Source organism: Oncorhynchus nerka, linkage group LG24 (assembly GCF_034236695.1).
Source record: "Oncorhynchus nerka isolate Pitt River linkage group LG24, Oner_Uvic_2.0, whole genome shotgun sequence".
NCBI lineage: Eukaryota > Metazoa > Chordata > Actinopteri > Salmoniformes > Salmonidae > Oncorhynchus > Oncorhynchus nerka.
In genome coordinates, this window is record NC_088419.1 from 10939037 (window position 1) to 10954304 (window position 15268).

General features: G+C 44.2%; 1 protein-coding gene across 5 annotated transcripts in view; it reads right to left on the bottom strand.

Annotated features, from left to right (window-relative positions):
- Positions 1-15268, bottom strand: part of LOC115122410 (ryanodine receptor 3-like) — a 269794-nt gene that overhangs the window by 31330 nt on the left and 223196 nt on the right. For 3 of the 5 annotated variants that reach the window (XM_065008603.1, XM_065008605.1, XM_065008602.1), the window contains 10 exons: positions 15065-15124; positions 10219-10318; positions 10054-10133; positions 9846-9922; positions 9528-9601; positions 4464-4544; positions 4118-4206; positions 3746-3874; positions 3111-3257; positions 166-247 (listed from right to left, as the gene is read on the bottom strand). In XM_065008603.1, the coding sequence (XP_064864675.1) occupies positions 166-247; positions 3111-3257; positions 3746-3874; positions 4118-4206; positions 4464-4544; positions 9528-9601; positions 9846-9922; positions 10054-10133; positions 10219-10318; positions 15065-15124 (919 nt within the window). The remainder of the gene's footprint in view (positions 1-165; positions 248-3110; positions 3258-3745; positions 3875-4117; positions 4207-4463; positions 4545-9527; positions 9602-9845; positions 9923-10053; positions 10134-10218; positions 10319-15064; positions 15125-15268) is intronic. The other 2 variants (XM_065008606.1, XM_065008604.1) reach the window with 1 other exon arrangement.

Here is a 15268-nt window from a genome sequence, read left to right on the forward strand (position 1 = left end):
AATAGAACTTGTATTATGTGGATACCTACAGTATGCACCATTACTGCTATGTGTAAATTATTGACAATATGGTGTAAATATATACGTTCAAACAAATGCTTGTGTGGTGACCGTAACCTACAACGTCTAAAGTCCTAATTGAGTGAATCTGTAGTAGGTTCTTACCCTCGAGCAGTGACAGCATCATCACCACCATGTCCTGCTGAAGATCCATCAACTCCTTGAGCAGCTCAATCTGACACGAGTCCTAAAGGAGCACCGGTCGTCAGAAGAACTCCATTAACACTGTACTACGATTCATTTATTACTATGAATGACTATTTATTCATTTCTATTTATTAGTACTTAATAATAAAATAAATAAATCATAATATAATGTATTTATAAAGCATTTTTCACTCTCAATAATGCGTACAATACAAAGTTTGCATTAAAAATACACAACCAAAACAAAATCATTCAACACAGATTAATGCCATAATCTAATGTTAGAGGGATTTTACAGGCCTAATCTAGGAAGACAGCATCCGCATTCCTCTGGACGACAGAACGAAAAGCTAAATCTACTATTGAGCGCAACTATTACTACAAGCCAGAATAAACTAGGATATATATTAGACTAGAGTTTTTTATACAACAGACCATTTCACTGAGACGTGGACAGTTCTAAACAGTGTCACATGGTCAGACAGTTCTAAACAGTGTCACAATGGTCAGACAGTTCTAAACAGTGTCACATGGTCAGACAGTTCTAAACAGTGTCACAATGGTCAGACAGTTCTAAACAGTGTCACAATGGTCAGACAGTTCTAAACAGTGTCACATGGTCAGACAGTTCTAAACAGTGTCACATGGTCAGACAGTTCTAAACAGTGTCACATGGTCAGACAGTTCTAAACAGTGTCACAATGGTCAGACAGTTCTAAACAGTGTCACATGGTCAGACAGTTCTAAACAGTGTCACAATGGTCAGACAGTTCTAAACAGTGTCACAATGGTCAGACAGTTCTAAACAGTGTCACAATGGTCAGACAGTTCTAAACAGTGTCACAATGGTCAGACAATTCTAAACAGTGTCACATGGTCAGACAGTTCTAAACAGTGTCACATGGTCAGACAGTTCTAAACAGTGTCACAATAGTCAGACAGTTCTAAACAGTGTCGCAATGGTCAGACAGTTCTAAACAGTGTCGCAATGGTCAGACAGTTCTAAACAGTGTCGCAATGGTCAGACAGTTCTAAACAGTGTCGCAATGGTCAGACAGTTCTAAACAGTGTCACAATGGTCAGACAGTTCTAAACAGTGTCACAATGGTCAGACAGTTCTAAACAGTGTCACAATGGGCAGACAGTTCTAAACAGTGTCACAATGGGCAGACAGCTCTAAACAGTGTCACAATGGTCAGACAGTTCTAAACAGTGTCACAATGGTCAGACAGTTCTAAACAGTGTCACAATGGTCAGACAGTTCTAAACAGTGTCACAATGGTCAGACAGTTCTAAACAGTGTCACAATGGTCAGACAATTCTAAACAGTGTCACAATGGTCAGACAATTCTAAACAGTGTCACATGGTCAGACAGTTCTAAACAGTGTCACATGGTCAGACAGTTCTAAACAGTGTCACATGGTCAGACAGTTCTAAACAGTGTCACAATGGTCAGACAGTTCTAAACAGTGTCACATGGTCAGACAGTTCTAAACAGTGTCACAATGGTCAGACAGTTCTAAACAGTGTCACATGGTCAGACAGTTCTAAACAGTGTCACAATGGTCAGACAGTTCTAAACAGTGTCACAATGGTCAGACAGTTCTAAACAGTGTCACATGGTCAGACAGTTCTAAACAGTGTCACAATAGTCAGACAGTTCTAAACAGTGTCGCAATGGTCAGACAGTTCTAAACAGTGTCGCAATGGTCAGACAGTTCTAAACAGTGTCGCAATGGTCAGACAGTTCTAAACAGTGTCACAATGGTCAGACAGTTCTAAACAGTGTCACAATGGTCAGACAGTTCTAAACAGTGTCACATGGTCAGACAGTTCTAAACAGTGTCACAATGGTCAGACAGTTCTAAACAGTGTCACATGGTCAGACAGTTCTAAACAGTGTCACATGGTCAGACAGTTCTAAACAGTGTCACAATGGTCAGACAGTTCTAAACAGTGTCACATGGTCAGACAGTTCTAAACAGTGTCACAATGGTCAAACAGTTCTAAACAGTGTCACAATGGTCAGACAGTTCTAAACAGTTTCACATGGTCAGACAGTTCTAAACAGTGTCACAATGGTCAGACAGTTCTAAACAGTGTCACAATGGTCAGACAGTTCTAAACAGTGTCACAATGGTCAGACAGTTCTAAACAGTGTCACAATGGTCAGACAGTTCTAAACAGTGTCACAATGGTCAGACAGTTCTAAACAGTGTCACAATGGTCAGAGAACAGTAGTCAAAGACAGTAGACAAGTGGTGGTTAAACCCCTTTACATTGTAATGTCCTTAAATGGTTGACTGTGTAACTGTGTTCATGGTTATTGGGGTAAAGCTCCTGCTGAAACGCCCCTTTTATTGCAGGATATAGGCATTAATACATACCGTTTTTAAACGTTAATAAAAATGTAAACCTTAATTTACCATAAAAAGTAAACCTTAACAACCTTTACCAGACAAGTTGAGTGAGAACATATTCTCATTTACAACAGTGAACTGGGGAAAAATAGCTTTACATCTAATGACCTGCTTATTGATGTTGAGGATGTTTGGTGCGGTCCTGTGTGGGTGAATCCTATACTCTTTGAGGCTATTTAAGTGTAGTAGTAAGTAAGCCTTGAGCTACAACGGCCCCCAGGGCAGGAACCAATCTCCTGTTTCTGTAGTGAGAGGCAGCTTGATGTACAAGTACATCCCCTGAATAATCTATTGAAATGTGAGTGATTTTCATAAGATCAGTGACTGATTGGAGAGGCGATGGAGACGACAGTGAGCGTTGACTGACAGGAAGCAGAGGGACACTGCTGCCTACAGATAGACACTGACTGCAACTCCAGGACAGCAGGGTAGCTCGCAGGACGCTGGACTGAGCCAGTAGTTTACTGTTTTATTTTACTCACTTTACTGGAATGGTTGGTGCAGCACTGAGGACACCTAGTTACCTGGGACAGCTTCATCTGCATGTTGGCAAACACATGCAGGAATCCCACCACTGCATCCCACAGTCTGCTGTGGGCCAGACTCTGCTGGTTCCCAATACATGGCCCCTGGGACGGGCAGATGGGGAGAGAGGAAGGTGGGAGGAGGGGGAGAGGGAGGGAGGGAGGGAGGGAGGGAGAGAGAGAGGAAGGTGGGAGGAGGGGGAGAGGGAGGGAGGGAGGGAAGAAGAGAGGAAGGGGGAGGAGGGGGAGAGAGGGAGGGAGAGAGGGAGGGAGGGAGGGAGGGAGGGAGGGAGGGAGGGAGGGAGGGAGGGAAGAAAGAGAGGAAGGGGAGGAGGGGGAGAGAGGGAGGGAGGGAGGGAGGGAAGAAGAGAGGAAGGGGAGGAAGGGGGAGAGAGGGAGGGAGGGAGGGAGGGAAGAAGACAATAATCAAATACAAAAAGCACACAAAAATAGAGTGAATATTTATAAAGATCACACCAATAAAAAACATGTCAGTAAATATCATAAAATAAAAAAATATCACGTTTGAGACGAAAGAGTGAATATAGGCTAAATGTAGAAACCCAATAAAAACACAAGGGGACAGGTCTTACCTGGATGTACTCAGTGAGTGAGTTGAAGATCTGCTTCGCGACAGCTAAGGCTTTGGAGAAGTTGACCTGCCCTGCCTCGTCGATAATGTCTTTCCCAGAATAATACCAGTAGAAGTCACTGATAGATTCCTACAGAGAAGGATTTTACTATGTCAATGTGTTGGTGAAAACATGTCACATTCTCCTTTTTAGTGAGTGGTAGTGTGTGTGTGTGTGTGTGTGGGGGGGGTTACAAGGACAAAATCAGAATGTGTGTTTATAAATATGGTTTATGTCGTGAAGACAAAATACCTGAATGTGTGTGTGTGTGTGTGTGTTTGTGGTTTAGGGAGACAAAATAGCTGAATGTGTGTGTGTGTGAGTTTGTATCACCTGAAGGCGTAGCAGGTAGTCCACTGTGCTGATGATAATGTTGACTGTCAACGTGTTTCCTGTTTGTGTTCTCAGGAAGTTTTGGAAATCTGTGGAGAACAAATTTAGCTTTTGGGATAATGTGGCTAATTGGATAATTGTGATAATGTGGAGAGTAGGAGCCTGGTTGTGAGCAACCTATCATGAGTTATAAGTTAGCTAACATGGAAATGGTACTTTCACCACCTAAACGAAAGAGCGATCAGATCATTTTGTGATTAATTTTTTTTTGACAACTGGTCCAAATTGATACCCCCCCCCAAAAAAAATCACATTTGTTTTAATAGCCATTTATACAAGTTCTCACCCCCGTTGTGCCCCTCACAGAGCAGTTGCAAGAACCGGAAGAGATCTTTGGTGAAGTCATCATTCGTCAGAACTTTGGAACCTTGGGGAGGGGACAGAAGTAGGTGAAGACTGCTCTCCAAAACAACAGGAAAAACAATGGCCGAATCCTACCTTGAGATCCGCGAGCAACTAGAGTTTACATGATATAGGCAAAAGTCTGAGTTAGGCTCGTGGATGTCAAGGTGGGATCGTGCCCTTGCTCACTCGGCACCCATCACTCTTAGACAGGCATGTGGCAAGCACAGAAACAGAGTCTGTGTTGTTCACAAAAACTTTTGGACACATTTAGTCCAGGGACTTCAGATAACAGCTGCATCCAAAGTGCTACTTTTTGAAAAATGCTCTGAAATGAATTACAATTGAAATGAATATGGTGAAACACCAGGACATTTCAGGAAGCTGGGGAAGAGCCAGATAACTTTCACATATAGCCTATAGTCTTAGAACAAGACAACACATGGTAGGGAATGTTTCGTTTTTTAAAGAATCAGAACAGAAAGGTGGAACACTAGAATTAGAATCAGCAAGCGATTCCATTCCCGAGTACTTGACAAATGTGGGAAGAACTGAATTCAATTTCTAAAGCAGCAAATATCATCCATGTGAAAGTTAAACATGAAACCAGCTTTGTGAAATAGGCCCCAAGTCCAAAGCACATCAAAGCTTTGCTTCAGCTGTGGACAAGTCTATAAATCATAGGTTAAACCTTTGGAAAAAATATTGATAGCCTTTATAGGAGTATCATTAGTAGGATATAGATTAGTGATGTAGAATAACATAAAGAAAAGCTAACAATTACCACTATTAACAGGAGTTAACAAAGTAAACCTTTAGTTTTATGTCTCCATTCAACACATGCATATGTATGAATGGACCTCCCTGCAGACCAAAGCAATAGATTAATGCTTCCAGGTCATGTGGGGGTCAAATGAGGCAGGGAGGTGAAGGTGAGAGAGAAGGACTACAATATGGTGACGGAATTCAAGATGTTAGCATGGCGCTTGGGAGCATCTGAATTGTCTATTTACCCCGCTCACTGCCGACTGCCATCGATGAGTTTTAATGAGAGGAGAGGACAAACAAACGAACAAAGCAGATGTAAGTAAAGTGAAGACATTGAATTTCAAAAAGGAGAAGAAAAAGAAAATGTAAAAACCTCATTATAGGTGAGGAGACAAAGGCATGAGGTTAAAGGGAAGGTTTTTAACCTCATTATAGGTGAGGAGACAAAGGCATGAGGTTAAAGGGAAGGTTTTTAACCTCATTATAGGTGAGGAGACAAAGGCATGAGGTTAAAGGGAAGGTTTTTAACCTCATTATAGGTGAGGAGACAAAGGCATGAGGTTAAAGGGAAGGTTTTTAACCTCATTATAGGTGAGGAGACAAAGGCATGAGGTTAAAGGGAAGGTTTTTAACCTCATTATAGGTGAGGAGACAAAGGCATGAGGTTAAAGGGAAGGTTTTTAACCTCATTATAGGTGAGGAGACAAAGGCATGAGGTTAAAGGGAAGGTTTTTAACCTCATTATAGGTGAGGAGACAGGAGCATCCTGTTAAAGGGAAGGTTTTTAACCTCATTATAGGTGAGGAGACAAAGGCATGAGGTTAAAGGGAAGGTTTTTAACCTCATTATAAGTGAGGAGACAAAGGCATGAGGTTAAAGGGAAGGTTTTTAACCTCATTATAGGTGAGGAGACAAAGGCATGAGGTTAAAGGGAAGGTTTTTAACCTCATTATAGGTGAGGAGACAAAGGCATGAGGTTAAAGGGAAGGTTTTTAACCTCATTATAGGTGAGGAGACAAAGGCATGAGGTTAAAGGGAAGGTTTTTAACCTCATTATAGGTGAGGAGACAAAGGCATGAGGTTAAAGGGAAGGTTTTTAACCTCATTATAGGTGAGGAGACAAAGGCATGAGGTTAAAGGGAAGGTTTTTAACCTCATTATAGGTGAGGAGACAAAGGCATGAGGTTAAAGGGAAGGTTTTTAACCTCATTATAGGTGAGGAGACAAAGGCATGAGGTTAAAGGGAAAGTTTTTAACCTCATTATAGGTGAGGAGACAAAGGCATGAGGTTAAAGGGAAGGTTTTTAACCTCATTATAGGTGAGGAGACAAAGGCATGAGGTTAAAGGGAAGGTTTTTAACCTCATTATAGGTGAGGAGACAAAGGCATGAGGTTAAAGGGAAGGTTTTTAACCTCATTATAGGTGAGGAGACAAAGGCATGAGGTTAAAGGGAAGGTTTTTAACCTCATTATAGGTGAGGAGACAAAGGCATGAGGTTAAAGGGAAGGTTTTTAACCTCATTATAGGTGAGGAGACAAAGGCATGAGGTTAAAGGGAAGGTTTTTAACCTCATTATAGGTGAGGAGACAAAGGCATGAGGTTAAAGGGAAGGTTTTTAACCTCATTATAGGTGAGGAGACAGGAGCATCCTGTTAAAGGGAAGGTTTTTAACCTCATTATAGGTGAGGAGAGTGTGTTTGTGTGTGTATTCGGTGTGATGGGGGAGGTGTGTGTGTATTAGGTGTGTGTGTGTATTCGGTGTGATGGGGGAGGTGTGTGTGTATTGGGTGTGTGGGTGGAGGTGTGTGTGTGTTGTAATGCAGATGTGACATAAGAGGCGTGTATCTAGTTAATATCTAGTTAATGCTGGGGCGGCAGGTAGCCTATTGGTTAGAGCAGGTAGCCTATTGGTTAGAGCAGGTAGCCTGGAGGTTAGAGCAGGTAGTCTAGTGATTAGAGCAGGTAGCCTGGTGGTTAGAGCAGGTAGTCTAGTGATTAGAGCAGGTAGTCTGGTGGTTAGAGCAGGTAGTCTAGTGATTAGAGCAGGTAGTCTAGTGATTAGAGCAGGTAGCCTAGTGGTTAGAGCAGGTAGCCTGGTGGTTAGAGCAGGTAGCCTGGTGGTTAGAGCGTTGTGCCAGTAACTGAAAGTTGCTGGATCGACTCCCCAAGCTGACAAGGTAGAAATCTGTCCCTGAACAAGGAGGTTAACCTGCTGTTCCCCGATAGGTCGTCATTGTAAATAAGAATTTGTTTTTAACTGACTTGCCTGGTTAAATTAAGGTTACATTTAAAAAATGCTGAACGATGTCTTAGCCCTACTTCAGGACGGAGGAAACCCCTGCTCTCAAATTAGGTGTAAAAATATCTCTTGGAAAGCTTTTAGTGTATCGTATTGGTACTGAATCAGAACCAGACAACATGAGAAGTATAGATGTTGTCATATACATTGATAACTACTGTACTTACACACACAAACTACAGATTAGATTCCTAAACCCGATGAAACCACCGAACAGCTTAGATTCCTAAACCTGATGAAACCACCGAACAGCTTAGATTCCTAAACCTGATGAAACCACTGAACAGCTTAGATTCCTAAACCTGATGAAACTACTGAACTTGGTCCAGTGTCATGGTCCAGCATCAGGCCAATGTCATGGTCTAGCATTAGGTCAGTGTCATGGTCCAGCATCAGGTCAGTGTCATGGTCCAGCATTAGGTCAGTGTCATGGTCCAGCATTAGGTCAGTGTCATGGTCCAGCATCAGGCCAGTGTCATGGTCTAGCATTAGGTCAGTGTCATGGTCCAGCATCAGGTCAGTGTCATGGTCCAGCATTAGGTCAATGTCATGGTCCAGCATTAGGTCAGTGTCATGGTCCAGCATCAGGCCAATGTCATGGTCCAGCATTAGGCCAATGTCATGGTCTAACATCAGGCCAATGTCATGGTCCAGCATTAGGTCAGTGTCATGGTCTAGCATCAGGCCAATGTCATGGTCTAGCATTAGGCCAGTGTCATGGTCCAGCATCAGGCCAGTGTCATGGTCCAGCATCAGGCCAGTGTCATGGTCCAGCATCAGGCCAGTGTCATGGTCCAGCATCAGGCCAGTGTCATGGTCCAGCATCAGGCCAGTGTCATGGTCTAGCATTAGGTCAGTGTCATGGTCCAGCATCAGGTCAGTGTCATGGTCCAGCATCAGGCCAATGTCATGGTCCAGCATTAGGCCAGTGTCATGGTCTAGCTTCAGGCCAATGTCATGGTCCAGCATTAGGTCAATGTCATGGTCCAGCATTAGGTCAGTGTCATGGTCCAGCATCAGGCCAATGTCATGGTCCAGCATTAGGCCAGTGTCATGGTCTAGCATCAGGCCAATGTCATGGTCCAGCATTAGGTCAATGTCATGGTCCAGCATTAGGTCAATGTCATGGTCCAGCATTAGGTCAGTGTCATGGTCCAGCATCAGGCCAATGTCATGGTCCAGCATTAGGCCAATGTCATGGTCTAGCATCAGACCAATGTCATGGTCCAGCATTAGGTCAGTGTCATGGTCTAGCATCAGGCCAATGTCATGGTCCAGCATCAGGCCAATGTCATGGTCTAGCATTAGGCCAGTGTCATGGTCCAGCATCAGGCCAGTGTCATGGTCCAGCATCAGGCCAGTGTCATGGTCCAGCATCAGGCCAGTGTCATGGTCCAGCATCAGGCCAATGTCATGGTCCAGCATTAGGCCAGTGTCATGGTCTAGCATCAGGCCAATGTCATGGTCTAGCATCAGGCCAATGTCATGGTCCAGCATTAGGCCAGTGTCATGGTCTAGCATCAGGCCAGTGTCATGGTCCAGCATTAGCCATATGGAAGGAGGTTGGCTTCTTGCTGAGCAGTGAGTGAAAGGTGTGTGTTGATCCCTAATGTTCTAGATTCTCTGAGTCAAGACAACAGCTAACATAGCAGACATCTCTTGGACCTATTTCTGAGAAAAAACAAAATAAGCTGAAATCGAACACTGAAAACTTGGCACTACCTAGACTAGGCTTGGGGACAACTAATGAAAGGAAAGGTGTGATTTTTGTTCTCTTAACAGTTTTCCGAGTAAAGATACTCCGAAGTGTCAAACAGCAACCGAGATAGCGAGACAGCTCACCTACGGCTAAAGGGAAAAAGGAAGCTACACTCAAATGTTGAACTACTTATTAAAGGTTGGGGTCGTGCATCAGCTGGCCATCCTGTCGTTAAACTTACTGGATCCTTCATCTGTCACCATCCCCAGACCTTCTGCTTTGTTCTGTCTCTCAAAGGCATTCAAGTCCAGGACACTGTGGAGGGTACGGAGATAAGGTACATTGTCAAAGAGAAACACATCAGAACAGGGATCATTAATAAGATTGACATAAACAGTGGTGATAGGACTATGAAGGTCAATGTATTATCGTCATGCTTATCAATAAATTACGATACATTGATTTATCAGAAGACGATCAGAAGGCTATCATCATTCCCAGGCAGTTCTGAGACGAGGTCTGTACTCTGGGTTATTTTGGGTGGCGTAGTCACGGTTACCTGCAGGACTGCATGAGGCCTGACAAACTCTTGAAAAAGCCTGCGTCTCTTTTCTCTTTCAGGTAATCCAGCATTTTCTGCCAAAAACAATGGAATGTAAAACTCACGTTTTCATGCACAGAAAGTCTTGGCAAGACGTGATGATGGGAATACATCTGTGGTAATGATGTGTCAAAAATACACTTGTAATAATGTGACGTAGACTAACCTGCTGGACCAGCACGTTGCCTCCGTTGAGGATGGAGATGCCCAGTTTGAGGGTACAGGTCACCATAGGACCTAGTCGACCTGGGGACAGAGAGCAGAACAGAATTGTTCATTTGAAGGCCATTTGGCTTCATCTATACTGCAGCTAAAAGACGACGATCAACACCTTTACTGGCGCTGATCATCTGTAGCACCATCTCAGCAGCCCCGCGGGCGTGTAGTCTGGCCTGCTGGTACAAGATCTTCTGCTTCTCCATTTCCTTTTCCTGTGGGCCCAAACACACACACATTGATTAAAAAATGGCTAAACTTTCTTAAATCGATCTATCATCCTGAGGGGAGAAATACATCATCTGCAAAGGAGATGCCTGTGTGATGTAAAACACTTTACATCGTAAAAAAAAACTAAAACAATAAATGTTTTGAGGATTTTTACGCTGTGAGGATTGTTTTATTAGATTTTTTATAGATTTTTTATTGAATATCCAAAACATACATTATACTTGCAGTGAAGCTGCTCAACAACTACACCACACCAGTCATCCAGCAGACTCCCATTCAGAGCGACACACAGAAGCATCCAGGGTCAATGCCCTGCTCAAAGGCAAGTCGACAGATCTCCCACAAGGCCAAAAATGGGGACCCGAACCCTCCAAGATCCCCCCACAGTTCCTCAAGAGCTGTCCCTCAACCATCCGAGACCCCTCCCACAGCCATCCGAGACCCCTCCCACAACCATCCGAGACCCCTCCCACAACCATCTGAGACCCCTCCCACAGCCCCCCACCACCCGCACAAGAAAAAAATATATAAATTGTAATAATTCCATTCCTCACCCCCAATAACCCCCCAATGCACCAACAACCAAGAGAATGAACCCTACCCCCAATAACCCCCAATGCACCAACAACCAAGAGAATGAACCCCACCCCAATAACCCCCAATGCACCAACAACCAAGAGAATGAACCCCACCCCCAATAATCCCCCAATGCACCAACAACCAAGAGAATGAACCCCACCCCAATACGCCAACAACCAAGAGAATGAACCCCACCCCCAATAACCCCCCAATGCGCCAACAACCAAGAGAATGAACCCCACCCCCAATAACCCCCCAATGCGCCAACAACCAAGAGAATGAACCCCACCCCCAATAACCCCCCAATGCGCCAACAACCAAGAGAATGAACCCCACCCCCAATAACCCCCCAATGCGCCAACAACCAAGAGAATGAACCCCACCCCCAATAACCCCCAATGCGCCAACAACCAAGAGAATGAACCCCACCCCCAATAACCCCCAATGCACCAACAACCAAGAGAATGAACCCCACCCCCAATAACCCCCCAATGCGCCAACAACCAAGAGAATGAACCCCACCCCCAATAACCCCCAATGCGCCAACAACCAAGAGAATGAACCCCACCCCCAATAACCCCCCAATGCGCCAACAACCAAGAGAATGAACCCCACCCCCAATAACCCCCAATGCGCCAACAACCAAGAGAATGAACCCCACCCCCAATAACCCCCAATGCGCCAACAACCAAGAGAATGAACCCCACCCCCAATAACCCCCAATGCGCCAACAACCAAGAGAATGAACCCCACCCCCAATAACCCCCAATGCGCCAACAACCAAGAGAATGAACCCCACCCCCAATAACCCCCCAATGCGCCAACAACCAAGAGAATGAACCCCACCCCCAATAACCCCCAATGCGCCAACAACCAAGAGAATGAACCCCACCCCCAATAACCTCCCCAATGCGCCAACAACCAAGAGAATGAACCCCACCCCCAATAACCCCCAATGCGCCAACAACCAAGAGAATGAACCCCACCCCCAATAACCCCCCAATGCGCCAACAACCAAGAGAATGAACCCCACCCCAATAACCCCCCAATGCGCCAACAACCAAGAGAATGAACCCCACCCCCAATAACCCCCAATGCACCAACAACCAAGAGAATGAACCCCACCCCAATAACCCCCAATGCACCAACAACCAAGAGAATTAACTAAAGAGAAAAAAGAAAAACAACAATGTAAAAAACAAAGGACATCAAGGACAACTAAAATCATAACAGCCCAATTTTATATGTTTGAGTGCATGTCTGACATTTACATGTGTGTGTATCCATATCTATGTGTGCATTTGAATGAGAGTGTGTGTATATGAATATGTACAAACACCTGCACGGCATCAGCCTCAGGCAAACCGCCATTAGCTTTAAAAACACTGCCCCTCAGTGTCATTCAAACATACTTTTTATTATGTTTTATTTTGACTTCATGTTTTTATACGTTTATCTTTGACCATCATTCTATCCCCCGCCCAGCAACTCCACTCCCACTTGTCTCCAATTCCACTACCCTCAGCCCATCCCATCTATCTCTGCTGTTCACCCTCAGGCCATCCCATCTATCTCTGCTGGTCACCCTCAGCCCATTACATCTATCTCTGCTGGTCACCCTCAGCCCATTCCATCTATCTCTGCTGGTCACCCTCAGCCCATTCCATCTATCTCTGCTGGTCACCCTCAGCCCATCCCATCTATCTCTGCTGGTCACCCTCAGCCCATCCCATCTATCTCTGCTGGTCACCCTCAGCCCATCCCATCTATCTCTGCTGGTCACCCTCTGCCCATCCCATCTATCTCTGCTGGTCACCCTCAGCCCATCCCATCTATCTCTGCTGGTCACCCTCTGCCCATCCCATCTATCTCTGCTGGTCACCCTCAGCCCATCCCATCTAGTTAGAGTTATTTTTTGAGGTAGCTGGATCTTTCCATGACGGAGTATGTTGTTCCTCCATAGCGTAAAGCTGTTGGTACTCGTCGATTTCCCTCAGGATCTCCTTAGTATCCAGGTTGTTTCTTTACTGCTAGTTGTTTACAAACGTTTTTAACAATGCGTCTGTCCCACGACGGCGACCGGTGTTTCCAGAGTACAGCCACCAAGCACTGTTGATTGTTCCCAGCCAAACTAAAAAGTTAGCTAGCTACTAAGAAACCGTCCAGTACACTTTTAAAACAACAAACTTTCCAAAACAACAAACCCGAGCTGTCCTTCGTTCCGCGTTCAACGAGAAGTGACCTGTAAGGTAGGCTAGGCCTAGCCTAAGATGTACTGTTATGGAGTGTAGGCGAGCCTCTCGTGTGAGGATTTTTTTTACATGGCTGAAGTTTCGGTGAGCATGTCTACAGTGACGATGCTTGTCTTTGTTAGGCGACACAGTAAACACGTCAAGCTATCAGTTGTATTGAGGAGTCAGATATCTATCCAGCCTATAGCCACAGGCTATTAAAGGTACAGTGCCTTGCGAAAGTATTCGGCCCCCTTGAACTTTGCGACCTTTTGCCACATTTCAGGCTTCAAACATAAAGATATAAAACTGACTGTATTTTTTTGTGAAGAATCAACAACAAGTGGGACACAATCAGGAAGTGGAACGACATTTATTGGATATTTCAAACTTTTTTAACAAATCAAAAACTGAAAAATTGGGCGTGCAAAATTATTCAGCCCCTTTACTTTCAGTGCAGCAAACTCTATCCAGAAGTTCAGTGAGGATCTCTGAATGATCCAATGTTGACCTAAATGACTAATGATGATAAATACAATCCACCTGTGTGTAATCAAGTCTCCGTATAAATGCACCTGCACTGTGATAGTCTCAGAGGTCCGTTAAAAGCGCAGAGAGCATCATGAAGAACAAGGAACACACCAGGCAGGTCCGAGATACTGTTGTGAAGAAGTTCAAAGCCGGATTTGGATACAAAAAGATTTCCCAAGCTTTAAACATCCCAAGGAGCACTGTGCAAGCGATAATATTGAAATGGAAGGAGTATCAGACCACTGCAAATCTACCAAGACCTGGCCGTCCCTCTAAACTTTCAGCTCATACAAGGAGAAGACTGATCAGAGATGCAGCCAAGAGGCCCATGATCACTCTGGATGAACTGCAGAGATCTACAGCTGAGGTGGGAGACTCTGTCCATAGGACAACAATCAGTCGGATATTGCACAAATCTGGCCTTTATGGAAGAGTGGCAAGAAGAAAGCCATTTCTTAAAGATCTCCATAAAAAGTGTTGTTTAAAGTTTGCCACAAGCCACCTGGGAGATACACCAAACATGTGGAAGAAGGTGCTCTGGTCAGATGAAACCAAAATTGAACTTTTTGGCAACAATGCAAAACGTTATGTTTGGCGTAAAAGCAACACAGCTCATCACCCTGAACACACCATCCCCACTGTCAAACATGGTGGTGGCAGCATCATGGTTTGGGCCTGCTTTTCTTCAGCAGGGACAGGGAAGATGGTTAAAATTGATGGGAAGATGGATGGAGCCAAATACAGGACCATTCTGGAAGAAAACCTGATGGAGTCTGCAAAAGACCTGAGACTGGGACGGAGATTTGTCTTCCAACAAGACAATGATCCAAAACATAAAGCAAAATCTACAATGGAATGGTTCAAAAATAAACATATCCAGGTGTTAGAATGGCCAAGTCAAAGTCCAGACCTGAATCCAATCGAGAATCTGTGGAAAGAACTGAAAACTGCTGTTCACAAATGCTCTCCATCCAACCTCACTGAGCTCGAGCTGTTTTGCAAGGAGGAATGGGAAAAAATGTCAGTCTCTCGATGTGCAAAACTGATAGAGACATACCCCAAGCGACTTACAGCTGTAATCGCAGCAAAAGGTGGCGCTACAAAGTATTAACTTAAGGGGGCTGAATAATTTTGCACGCCCAATTTTTCAGTTTTTGATTTGTTAAAAAAGTTTGAAATATCCAATAAATGTCGTTCCACTTCATGATTGTGTCCCACTTGTTGTTGATTCTTCACAAAAAAATACAGTTTTATATCTTTATGTTTGAAGCCTGAAATGTGGCAAAAGGTCGCAAAGTTCAAGGGGGCCAAATACTTTCACAAGGCACTGTATCTAAGGCTTTAAGCCTGGTGGTCAGTGAAGCAGAATAAAGGGAGACAGATTCAAACCTCAAATGTCTTCTCTTTCCCCTCTTCCTCCTCTTCCTCCTCTTCATCCTCTGCACAACTCTGAGGAGATAGAGGAGGACATGTTAAGAGTTATGACAATGGTCTATTAATTAACTGTATATAAACCCAGTCAGGTTATGAAACCATGTGTTTACACTGGCAGTCCAAAGATGATATTTTGCCACCGATTTGCCTTTTGACCAA